A 13232-nucleotide genomic window follows, 5' to 3' on the forward strand; every position below is an offset into this window, starting at 1 on the left:
GGGCTGAACGTGTTGGTAGGTTGGGAGGCTTGGCCTTGGGGCCCAGCAGCAGGGCAGAGACGCACAGGAAAACATCCAGACCAAGGAAGGGGCTTTATTGTTGTTCTGTGGCTCAGAGGCTCCTTGTCACCAGGACATACAGCCCCTGTGCACCTGGAGCCCTTAGCACTGTCGCTGTCATCTTCCAAGGATGAGCAGAGGGGTCCCTGGGAGTAGCCTGGGCACCCAGCTCCTTAGGGAGGAGGGGAGCTCTAGGCTTCCTTGGGGTTGGTGACTTTGGCCAAAAAGATGATGCTCTGAGTGTCTTTGCAGAATATGGAAATCAGAAAGGGCCTGTTGAAACTGACAGTTAACCCGAGCAAGGCTGAAGTCATCATCGTGACAGCTGTGACAGCAGCTCCTTCCGTGCCCTCCTCGCCCACGTCGAGCACGGCCTTGTGGACCACCTGCGGGGACGCCGGAAGATTACCCACTGGAGACGGGGGAGGCAGGGTGTGAGCAGGGGCCTGAGCGCCTCTGGGGACCGACATTCATCCACCTGCTCCTGGCCTGTCACTGCGCTGTCAACCTGCTCAATCTGTCTGTCTTCCCATCCAACTATCAGCTGGTTTGCCGTTGTGATGCATGGAAGTGGAAAGTGAAGATGAGAATCCTGGGCCCAGGGTCAGAGAGGCGAAGAGCAGGGGCTCCTGGACCTGGATCCCTCTCTGTCTGAGTCCACAGACTCTGCTGTCCCCCAAGCACCCACTAGTGTAGGGGGCGGGCAGATCGAGGCACTTTTCTTGCAGGGTTAGTCCACAGTCCTTCCATGACGAAGTTGCAGATGAGCGGCACTGCTTTCTGCACCACGGTGGCCCCAGCTGATGTGTCCCTGAGCCCTCAGCTACTTTGCCTAGGACTGGCTTCCCAGCCCTGGACCACAAGGCCCCATGGCCCCTGTGTCTCCTTCACCAGGCCCTCTGGCAGGTGGGGTGCAGGGGAGACTGCAGGGCTGCCCAGCCACCCCCATTCATTCTAACTTCTCTGCTTCTAGGATGGCAGTACCAGGACCCATGATGTCCTTCTCTCCTGCTCTTAGTATATATTCATCACGATGGCCCTGAGCCATTGTTAGTACCTCTTACCTGCTCTGCCAGTTTCTTTATGCTGGGTAAGAACTATCACCATATTTTGTAGATGAAAAAAACTGAGGGCCACAGGACTTTAACTATTTGCCTCTTTAGGCGTGAAAAGTAGAGCTTGGCACGGGGTCCTCCACTGATTCCACTCCAGGGGAATTCTTTCCCACTGATGGACTCCTGGTCACATTATATTTCAGGGAAGTTGGGGACAACTCTCAATATGATTGTAACCCAATCCTGGGGAGGGTGATTGACTTATAGGAAATTCAATTAATTTGCAAATTCAGAATTAGCCAAACATCTGCCTCTCTGCCCCCATTCAAGCTCCTATAAAAAGGATGAATTGTCCAAAGTTTAGACTTACCTGGGAAACTGCCGGCTTGTGGTCATTTGTGATTCCCGAGAAGTCCGCATCGTTGGTGAAGATTTTCTTCATACCCAGGTGGGAAAGGATGTCTTTCAGCTGATAGTCGCTGGAGATGGAAAACCTTGGCAGGCTGAGTTTATCTATATGTCTAGGAAATGAGAAAGATAAACTTGAACTCACGCTGGACAGTGTCTGCCTTTCTTTCATCTCACAGTTTGATCTTTTGTGGTTTCATCTCCAACCACCTCCTTAACACTGGAAAGATAAACTTTCTTCCTCAGTGTCTAGACCCCTCAGGCTAACTCTCCTTAATTCCTAATTATGCATTCCTGACTGCAAGAGTCTAATGTCCCTAGGGCTGGGGCTGCGGTGTTGCCCACAAAGGTCCTCGCCTCTCCCCTGCAAAGTTGCAGGCAAGGAAAATACCCTCCTCCGACAGGGATTTCACAGTTGCTAGGAGATTGTGCCCGGGAGGCTGCTCCACAGGCACCGGGAAGGCTTCCTGCAGGAGGTGGCATGGAGCCTGAGTCCCAGGGGAGGGGATGGATCTGACTGGGTGAAGAGGAGCTTACGAGGAGGCGGATACACTTGCAGGAATGTGGGAAGCCAGAGGGGCTGTTCCACAGCACAAGGGCGGCCTGAGTGTGGGTGGCAGGGAAGGAAGGAGCTGAACAGGGGCTTGGAGGGGACCTGGGGGGCTGGGGGCTGCAGTCAGGGAACTTGGGGACATGAATCATCCAATTCAGGGTCTCCATCTTGCCTTCCCAGTTGAGGAGAGGACAGCTTCAGCTTCTGAGCAGAGCCGCCAGCAGGTTCTTGGAACAAGAGATTCTGTCTCCCACCCGGAGGCCTCCCTCCCTCTCTCTCTCTCTCTCTGTATTCCCCTTAAGACTCTTGTCAGGCTATCTGGTCTTAGATGCCAAATATGAGGAGGCTGAGACTCCCCTTAAACTGTGGGGTGTCCCCCCATGGCTGCCTGCACCCCCTCCCTACCCACCTCTGCAGACCCTGGCCCAGCACTGCCTCTCCCTCTTGTCCCCCTGAGATCGGTCTCCTGAATCCCACCTCCTGGCCTGTGTGTCTACCCTCAATTTACCCAGAGCCCGACCCCTCCTCACACTTACTGCTCCTCCTGGTCCAGCCCCCAGCGCCCTCCCCTGGGTGACCCCCCTGGGCTCCTGGTGGCCTCCCTGCCTCCATGCATGTCCTCTGCCATCTGCTTTCCACTCAGTACCCTGGGTGGTTCTTCTAAAACATCACTCAGATCTTTTACTCTTTGACTCAAAACCTTGTGATGAATTTCCATTTCCCTTAGACGGTGGGGGAGTCAAGGAGTCTGCAAGACTCCAACTGACCTTAGTCCTCCCTGAGGACCCCGGCTTCTCCCAGCTTCCCTTCTCCCTCCCTCTGCTCTCCTGCTCTGGCCTCACTAATCCTCAACCACACCAGGCTTGCTCCTGCCTCAGGGGCTTTGCAATGGTTGTTCCTTTGCTCAGCAATGCTTTTCCCCACGACATCCACATGACTCAGTCCCTCACCTCAAACAACACCTAAGGGCTATCCTAATTATAATCACAAACTACCCCTGGGTCCAATTTTCCTTCTCTTTTTCCTTTATTTTCCCTCACCTCACCATTTCCCATCTCTCTGAGTACAAATTTAGTTATTTATTTCTTATCTGTCTCCCCCAACTACAAATTAAGTGCCATGAAGGTGGGGAATTTAGTGTTTTATTTGCTGAGAGTCCCTTGCACTGCAAGGAGATCCAACCAGTCCATTCTGAAGGAAATCAGCCCTGGGATTTCTTTGGAAGGAATGATGCTAAAGCTGAAACTCCAGTACTTTGGCCACCTCATGTGAAGAGTTGACTCATTGGAAAAGATTCTGATGCTGGGAGGAATTGGGGGCAGGAGTAGAAGGGGATGACAGAGGATGAAATGGCTGGATGCCATCACCGACTCAATCGATGTGAGTTTGAATGAACTCTGGGAGTTGGTGATGGACAGGGAGGCCTGGCGTGCTGTGGTTCATGGGGTTGCAAAGAGTTGGACATGACTGAGTGACTGAACTGAATTGAACTTGCTGACTCAGGATCCAAATTATTCCCTTAGACATAACATGATCTTCATTAATTAATTCAACCAGTGCTAAGTGGATAAATGAATAAATGAGTGACTATGATGGGAAGACAGTGTAAAGCTGGTCCTCAGAGCCTGTCTCACTTGAGCCCTCACCTGATCCCGATTCTATCCCTTCCTCTCCACTGTCGAAAGGCAGAGCCAAAGAAAGGACTGCATGAGCGTTGGGTGTTCTGTTGAGGATCCTCCTGACTCAATACATGTTGATGTGAGAGGAACCCTCAGTCCCCTTGCTGTCCCTTCCTCTGATGTCATCATCCTATGGAAGGAAAAATTTTGCCCCCAAATCCCTAAGTTAGCAAAGGGCAAAGTCATCTCAGAACAGGTTCTCCCACCATTGTCCTGCCCCCGGACATTCCTGAGGCCCTGTTGCTGGGGGTCAGGAGTCCAGGAAGAGGAGGAAGGACCAAGATAGCAGCTGAACTCGCAGCTCTGGGTCCTGGGGAGTTACCTGGGCTGCAGGGAGTTTCGCCACCTCGTCAGCGTCTCCGGGATCAGCTTGGCTTCCAGGTCCTGCATTTTGCCCTCGTCGGGGAGGATGAAGAGGGCGCTGTCATTGCTGGTGTACGTGAGCTCCACCAGCGTGCAGCCCAGCTCCTCGTCCCGGAAGTAAGGGGTTTCCAGGCCAAGGGTCATCATGGGCACCTGCACCCTCTTGTCCTTGCTCACGAGGAACTCTGAGTCATAAGTACGGTGAGGATTAAATGGCGTCTTCCACTGGGCTGGAGAAGAAGCAATAGATGAGGACTCTGTGAGTACAAGGGCTGTGTCTGCTCCCTCTTCTGCCCTGGTCCCTCAGTGGGGAAGACCCTCTATGCACCAGCTGTGCCCCTGTACCACGTGCCTCTGGGGTGGGCCTGCCAGGTGTGCACATACACCTGGGCAGGTGGGTAAGCCCTTGGGGATGGGGGTGAACCCTGCAGGTCAGGATTGAGAAGAGGGGCATGAAACAAAGCTGGTTAGTTGTTCTACATGCAAAGTCAACAGGAAATATGGAGGGCAAGGGAGAGATGGGGATGAGGCTGGGCCTGGGGAGATACAGGACCTTCTCGTCCTTCAAGGGAACATGTTAGTGACCGGGTTAGTCACTGGCTTTTCAGGGAGGACACACATCCCTGCAGCCTTGTGAGCCCGGCTGGAGCAGGAGCCACACAGGGACCCGGAGGGCAGGGCGGGGTCAACAGAGGAGAGGACTCAGGTCTCCACCCAGGAGGATGGATCCGCGCTGAGGACAGGACTTCTAGAGGAGTTCAGGGCTCTGGGGCTTCAGGGAATGTGAATCCACCCCCACCTCCTGCTTCATTTCCACCCCTGCCTGTGTCCTCAAGGTTAGAGGTGGGCCTAGATGGAAAGGGAGGCTGCTTGGGGTGCCCCTGGGGAAGAGACTTGTAAGGAGACAGTCCTAAGGTGGAAAAGGAAAGGGAAGCAAAGAAAACTCAAAAAACAAACATAGCAGGACAGGCCTGGATTCATTTTTAAGAATAATTCAGTTCTAAGCTTTTTTATAGACAACTACAGTGGCCCAAGAGGGCTGCTCTGGACTCTGCCAAGAGTCCTCAGCTCTGGACTAACTTGGCTCCAAGAGCTGGTACCTCTTACACAGCTGACGACTTCCTGACTTGATAATCTATCTCTAGGTCCCTATTGGCCCTTCTTGCTCCCTGTGCAAAATCCATCTGCCTCTACTCCGCCCCTTGTGAACATCCAGGCGGAGGTTTGCCATGCTGACCTCCTGACACCGGGACCAGGCATCAGACCAGCTTGAAGCCGGAGGAGGATCCTGTCTAGGAAGCTCCCTTCTGCAGAGGCTGCTCCCAGATGGTGGCCTGACCAACCACCCTGAGTTGATAGAAGAGCACAGATGAAGACCCTGGGGGTTCGCAGGCTCCTCAGAGTCTGTCTCACCCTGAAGACCACTGGCCTCACCGGGAGCCTCCAGAGACCAAGTCCCCCGGCAGGTCAGAGCCAGCCCATGGTGGGCACAGCTGAGGGTTCCCGAGGGCTCCAACACCACCTCATCAGGAAGGACACTCACTAGAGTGATGGGAATGGGAAGGCCCTTCCTCTAGCAGCCGGGTAAGATGAAGTCAAAACAAAGCTCTCCCTCTGCGTCAGACAAAGGGTTAGCAGCTTCCCTGCACTAACGTCCTGTAACAACCATTGGAGTTTGGGAAATCTCAAGACAGTCAAAGCCAATGATTGGGGCAGGGCCTTAGTGCCGAAGCCCCTTAAGCTGAGGGCAGCCTTCTCTATAGCGTTTGGCCTAATGACAGTTGACTAAGCCAGGAAATAGCCCTGAAGCCTCAGAAAATAAGTATTTGTTCCTCTGAACCCCAAACTAGTCACCCACCTTTAAAGAAGATATAATTCAACAAGATTAAATCTGTGAGCTGGTCATGATCATTGAACAGCTTCTCAATTTTTCCATGAGTTTTATTCTTCACATATTCATTGATAAGCTTTATGGCAGCTTTGGATTCCTTGAAGTTGATGGGCAAAACCTCAGAGGCATAGAAAGCCTCGGCATCTTTCCTGAATTTGTCCAGCAGTGTCAGCTCCTCTGGCACAAACATGGCGTTGCCCACGCTCAGCTGCAGCTGGTTGCTGGGCTGATTGAACGTCTGCAGGAGGTGCTGGAAGCCCTGGTGGATTTCTGTCTCGGGAGTCTCTGTGAGGTTGAACTTGAGACCTTCCAGGATCTCTGCCACAGTGGGGCCACGAGCCCCCAGGGACAGGAAGGCCAAGGCTATGGAGATGCTCAGTGGGGAGAAGATGACATTCTTATTGGGGTTCTTCAAAGCCAACTGCTTGTAGAGGCTGAAGGCAAAGTCGGTGTTGCTGGAGGCTAATGCATGGTCATCCACAGACGTCCCTTTGTGCTGTCCTTCTGGGGTCACATTCTCTGGGAGGCAGTGGACCCTGGAGCAGAGCCCAGCCACCAGGAGCCCCAGAGCCAGGAGGGGGCCCATTCTCTCTGCCCTCATGTCTGAAAAGCAAAGCTCCTTTCAGTCTCCATGTGTCAGATGACGTCCCAACCCCCCCCCCCCCCACCCCGTTCTCTCGGCCCTGCTGCTCTGGGACCTCCCAGGGGTAGGCACCCTCCTGGGCTCCCAACACACACGAGGAGGCTCTGGGCTCCTTCTCATCCTTTGATCAAGTGCTGTGATCGTTAGCAATTTCCCCAGTGGAGAGACTGGGCAGAGAAGGGAAGGGGCTTTTCCAAGGTCACACAGCAGGCAGTGGAGAGAGTGAGGATGAGGAGCCTGGGGTGCCTGGCTCCAGGATGGGGAGGCTGGTGATGGGTGTGAGGTGCTGTCCAGCGAGAACCCATCTCCCTTCTTCTGGGAGGAGACTCCGTCAGATCACCTAGGGAGCAGGGCTCCTTTCCCACCGTGCCCCCTCTCTGTCCCCCCAGGAAGGAGCCCTGCACTGATCAGAGGACACAGCACCTCTCCCCGCCTCTGAGGACAAGCGTGTGACCTCAGGGAGGCTCTCCCGTCGAGGTGCCTGGTCACAGTGAGGGTTCAGGAGAGAGGGTGCCACAGGCAGTGGGAGCTGTGCTGTAGCCTGGCTGCCCTGAGGAGGGCTGGTGTAAAGAACAAGGAGGGCAGAGCGTTCTGCTCAGCCCCTGCCATGTGGACACGTGGAGGGTGTTTCCTCAAGAACCTGGAAAGGCCTCCTGGTGGGGAGAAGCAGGGTGAGCTGAGTCTCAGGGACCTGGTTGAGGATTTTGTTTGGACCACTTGTGAGTGCCGTGCGGTGACAAGCGTGACTGCACCTCTCTGATCCTCAGTTCCCACCTCCGTCCAACACGTGGAACGGCTCAGGTGACATACAGGATGAAAGTGCTGGGCTCCTAAGAGGAGTTCCAGACATGTCACCCCCTCCACTAGCGACACTTTCTGGGACTCTACAAGCCAGACTGTGATCCCTCGGGACAGAGGACAGAGCTACTGCCTGGGAAACCTCCAGGAGAGACTGAGGTCAAACTGGTGACCTCAGCAAAGAGGTCTGTTTCCCTTCAATCTCTGCCCCTCATCTCAGGATTCAGAGGAGAGAATACTGCTGGTGTGGTGAGGGGGGAAGTGGGGAGATTGAGGAGGGGAGGAGCCTGAGCTGAGTCTCAGCCAGAGCCCAGGGTAAAGGCCTTCGGACAAGCCTGAGGACAGGGGCGATCAACTGCCCCAACAATTTAGTTTGCTCAGGGCTAATGCAAGGGTTTCTTTCAAAAAGAGTGAAATATTTTCTTCTGAAATTATCCTGAAGGAATGGTGCTTTTTTATTTAGCCAGGTTAAAGCTCTATTTCTAAGCAGACTCCCCTCCCTTCTGCTTGGCCAGGGGCCCTAGAGGGACAGTGGAGCCTAGAAAACCCCCCTGGAGATCCTCTGCCCAGAGGGACCTGGGGCACTAATTCCATCCCCAGGGCTCTCTGAGGGCAGCGCCCTGTGCCAGGCAAGGAGACGCACCTCAGGGCCCTCGGGGGACCTCTGACGTGACGCTGGATGCACAGCTGGATGGGGCACAGCTGGCTCAAATCTCAACCCCAAAGACTCAAAAGCAGAAATGCCCCCAGAAGCCCTGGTGGCACATCCCTCCCTTTGCAGGATGGACACTGAGACCCAGAGAGAGGACTGGTCTTCAGAGGACTCAGAACCTTCCCAGCATCAGACACATGTCCTCCCACCTCCCTCCTGCCTCAGGCCCTACCGACCCTTGATCAAGGCCAGAACCACCCTGGGAAAGGGGTCCCTTGGCTCCCAGGGTGGGAGCATCACGGATTACCTGCCTGTGAGAGCGGGATGTGGGCAGTGGATCCAGAGCCGCCTCCTGCCCAGATGCGGGAGTTTCCCGGGTGCTGCTGCCTATTTATCCTGCAAAGCCCTCCTCCAGGCTTGTAAAACATAGGCGGGGACAGCACAGGACTCTGTCCTCTGACTGGAAATGGGCAGATGACCATTCCTGGTAACAGGTTTCATTAGATCTACTCAAACAATCTAGTGACCAAAATTGCTTTTTCCCCCTAAAAAAATAACCACAAAATTAGCACACACAAAAAAGCCTATCCTGTGTTAGAGTTTTCTTCTGTTTATAAAATACTCATTGAGGAACATGAGACAACTCAGAAAATATCAAATGGACCACTGAAAATTTCTCCAAATTGTTGTTCTTTTTAAAGAGTTATTGACTCTTATTGGTGTTTTATTCCTGTTTCTGATATCCTCATTGAGGATCATGTAGAAACCCCGAAAATGTAAAGAAGAGCTTGGAAAATATTCCCCAGAACTCTATTCCCCAGGGAAATCCCGAGTTAGCGTTGTGTTGTGTGTCTTTGTTGATCAATTTTCTCTGAAGTGTGTATGTGTACGTGTCTTTATGTGATAGGAATCTCCAAACACAAACTCACACATGTTTTTCTTTGTTTTGTTTTTCATTTGGCTACGCTAGGTCCTGGTTGAGGCAGGCGGGATCTTCAGTTTTGGCATGTGGGATCTAGTTCCCTGACCAGGGATCAAACCCAGGCCCTCTGCATTGGGGGCGCTGAGTCTTAGCCCCCAGACCACCAGGGAAGGCCCTCACATATGGTTGTTAATATGCTATAAGCTATTTGTTTGCAGCTTGATTTGCAAGTTGAAACACTCCTTTCTCATTCCCACAGGGCTGATGTGAGCCTGAGAACCCCAGAGAATGTCAGGAGCTCAAGTGTCTGGGGCCACTGGTCTCAGCCTTGACCTTCATCCTTCTGCCCTTCACTATTGGTTCAACGAAAGAGCCGGTTGTCCTCCACCCCTGATATTGATGTCTTAGATGTCTCATTGAGCCAATCTCAGGTATTTTCTGGGAATTTTTCTGGAATTTTCAGGGAATAAACCTACCCATTCATCCCTCATAGTCGCCACCCTCAAGCCATGACAACCCCTGACAGACCCCTGGGGGCCGCTGGGGGTTCCATCAAGCACAGTTTGCAAACCACTGGCTTCGTGATGAGGTTATGGCTTTTACATGAAGTAAGCTTCAATTCTGAAAGTACTATTCACCAGCTGTTTGAACCCAGGAAATTTACTGGAAATAAATCAACCTTAAACTCTTCAACTCTAAAATGCAGATAGCAACACTTGCCTGACTGGAAAGGGGTGGGAGGACATCTCTGTGAAGATTTAGTCAAATAATACTGAATGTGAGCTCTAATAAAACAACTTTTTGTTGTTGTTTTGCATAGTGTGGCATCGTTTGTTGTTCAGATGCTAAGTTGTGTCCAACTCTTTGTGACACCATGGACTGTAGCATGCCAGAATTCCCTGTCCTTCACTATCTCCGGGTTCAGTTCAGTTCAGTCGCTCAGTCATGTCTGACTCTTTGCGACCCCATGAATCGCAGCACGCCAGGCCTCCCTGTCCATCACCAACTCCCGGGGTTCACTCAGACTCACGTCCATCGAGTCTGTGATGCCATCCAGCCATCTCATCCTCTGTCGTCCCCTTCTTCTCCTGCCCCCAATCCCTCCCAGCATCAGAGTCTTTTCCAATGAGTCAACTCTTTGCATGAGGTGGCCAAAGTACTGGAGCTTCAGCTTTAGCATCATTCCTTCCAAAGAAATCCCAGGGTTGATCTCCTTCAGAATGGAATGGTTGGATCTCCTTGCAGTCCAAGGGACTCTCAAGAGTCTTCTCCAACACCACAGTTCGAAAGCATCAATTCTTCGGCGCTCAGCCTTCTTCACAGTCCAACTCTCACATCCATACATGACCACAGGAAAAACCATAGCCTTGACTAGACAGACCTTAGTCAGCAAAGTAATGTCTCTGCTTTTGAAAATGCTATCTAGGTTGGTCATAACTTTTCTTTCAAGGAGTAAGCATCTTTTAATTTCATGGCTGCAGTCACCATCTGCAGTGATTTTGGAGCCCAAGAAAATAAATTCTGACACTGTTTCCACTGTTTCCCCATCTATTATGTTTGTTTGTTTGTTTGTTTTAATTGGTTTCTTTCAATTAGAATCCAAACAATGTCTACACAGGGAGTTTAGTTAACCTACATCAAATTCTCTCTTCTTTCTCTCTGAAATTGAGATATTTAAATACCTAAAAGTTAATCATTTTAAGGTGTAAAATTCAATGGCAATTGGTACATTCTCAATTGCTGTGCAATCATCACCAAGTTTTACTTTCCAACTTTTAAAAAATCATCTCTAAATTCCCTGTGGGCTCATTGGTATAGAATTTACCTGCAAGGCAGGAGATGTGGGTTGGATCCCTGGGTCAGGAAGATCGCCTGGAGAAGGAAATGGCAACCCACTCTAGTATTCTTGCCTGGGAAATCCCATGGACAGAGGAGCCCGGTGGGCTACAGTCCCTGGGGGTTGCCAAAAAGAGTCAGACACAACTAAATGACTAAACAAACAGTGAGACCCCATACCCGTTAAGCTCTCACTCTGCGCTACTGCCTTTCCCCAGCACTAAGAAGTCGTTGCTAATATGCTTTCTCTGTCTCCAGATTTAGTGTCTGCACATTTTCTATAAAGGGAATCATACGGTACGTGATCTTTCGTCCCTGGCTTCATCCACGTAGCTTGATGCTTTCACGGTTCATCCACAGGGTGCGTGAGTCAGTCCTTCATTCCTTTTCATGGCTGAATTCCACTGGCTGAATTCGGACCGTTGTCTGAATATATCATACTGTGTTTATCCATTTGCCAGTTGCTGGTCATTTGTCTGTTTCAGGTTTCGAGGGGTCATGCTACTGCAAACATTCAGGTACAGGCTGTTATGTGAAAATGCATTTTCGTTTTTCTTGGGTGTGTACATGGGAGTGGAGTTGCTGGGTCCTATGGTAACTCTACCTTTCATTCTTTGAGGAACCACCAAGCTGATTTCCACAGCAGCTGCACCATTTTATTTTCAGCAGCAGTGTATGAGGGTTCTAACTACTCCGTATTCTTGACAACACCGGTTGTTTATTTATCATTATTATTGGTATTATATATTATTAAAGCACATGTAACGTGAGGCAATGGCACCCACTCCAGTACTCTTGCCTGGAAAATCCCACGGATGGAGGAGCCTGGTGGGCTGCAGTCCATGGGGTCGCTAAGAGTCGGACACGGCTGAGCGACTACACTTGCACTTTTCACTTTCACACATTGGAGAAGGAAATGGCAACCCACTCCAGTGTTCTTGCCTGGAGAATCCCAGCGACTTAGCAGCAGTAGCAGCATATACTATTATCATTATCATTATCATTCTAGTAGATGTTAGGTGGTATCTCATTGTGCTTTTTACTTGCATTTCTCTATGTATGAATGATGGTCAGATTTGTTTCTGACCAGGTGGCCTCCCTGGTGGCTCCAGTAAAAAGAACCCTCCTGCCAATGCAGGAGATGCAAGAGACGCAGGTTTGATTCCTGGGTTGGAAAGACTCTCTGGAGGAGGAAATGGCAACCCACTCCCGTATTCTTGCCTGGGAAATTCTACAGACAGAGGAGCCTGGTGGGCTAGAATCCTTGGGGTCGGACACAACTGAGCACACACACACACATACAGATTTTGTTCAGTCCTTACCAGCCATTTGTGTATCTTCTTTGGAAATGACATTCAAGTCCTCTGTTAAATTTTTCATTGGATTGTCTTATTGTTGAGTTGTAAGTGTTCTTTAAGTATTCTAGATACAATTTTCCCATCAGATATTTGATTTGTAAATATTTTCTCTCATTTTGTAATCTGTCTTTTGCTCTCTTGATAGTGTCTTTTGATGCAAAAAATTCTAATATTGAAAAAGTTCAATTTATCTCCTTTTTTGTTGTTGCTCATGATTTTTGGTGTCAGATTTTAGAATCTGTTGCCAAATCCAAGGATGTTAATTTTGCTTTTCTCTGATATTTATGGATTTAGTTGTTATACTTAGGTCTCTGAACTATTTTGAGTAGTTTTAAAAAATATACATTTCTTAATTTAGCTGCACAGAGTCTTAGCTGCCACACGTGAGAGCTAGTTCCCTGACCAGGGATTGAACCTCAGCCCCTGCACTTGGGTGTGAAGCTCTAGCCATTGAACCACCAGGGAAATCTTTGAGCTAAGTTTTATACATGGTTTGAGATAGAAGTCCACCTGACCCACTCTGTTAACAAAGAATAAAGCACAATATGTATTCTAACTGCCAGTTTACTCATCAGTGCCCGTTACTACACTCAAAACTCTTCGAGAGTGGGGACTCTGGCACTTTTGTGCAGGATTATAGTCTCAATAAGATTACAGGAGTTAAGCCTGAATATACATTGAAAGGACTGATGCTGAGCAAACTCTGGGAGTTGGTGATGGACAGGGAAGCCTGGCATGCTACAGCCCATGGGATCGCAAAGAGTCGGATGTGACTTAGCAACTGAATGACAACAACCGGGTTTAACACACAGTGGGCACTCAATAAATACTTAGTGAGTGAGTAAGTGTTGGCTTAAAGCTCAACATTTAGAAAACTAAGATCATGGCATCTGGTCCCATGACTTCATGGCGAATAGATGGGGAAACAGTGGCTGACTTTATTTTAATTTTGGGGGCTCTGTGAATAGCTGTAAATGGACAGAATATTCATCAGACACCTTGACTTACAAGCAC

At 50.4% G+C, this 13232-nt stretch overlaps 1 protein-coding gene across 2 annotated transcripts; it reads right to left on the minus strand.

Annotated features, from left to right (window-relative positions):
* On the minus strand, positions 75–8545 carry LOC102174926 (serpin A3-7). 2 transcript variants are annotated; one of them, XM_005701462.3, is made up of 5 exons: positions 8410–8545; positions 5977–6612; positions 4078–4348; positions 1486–1636; positions 75–446 (listed from the first exon to the last, which is right to left on the minus strand). In XM_005701462.3, the coding sequence occupies exons 1-5, from the start codon at positions 8528–8530 to the stop codon at positions 252–254; spliced, it is 1374 nt and encodes a 457-aa protein (XP_005701519.3). In that variant the 5' UTR covers positions 8531–8545; the 3' UTR covers positions 75–251. The 2 variants fall into 2 exon arrangements, with proteins under 2 accessions (XP_005701519.3, XP_017921868.1); XM_018066379.1 differs by having other exon boundaries at positions 81–446; positions 8414–8491.

Source organism: Capra hircus, chromosome 21 (assembly GCF_001704415.2).
Source record: "Capra hircus breed San Clemente chromosome 21, ASM170441v1, whole genome shotgun sequence".
NCBI lineage: Eukaryota > Metazoa > Chordata > Mammalia > Artiodactyla > Bovidae > Capra > Capra hircus.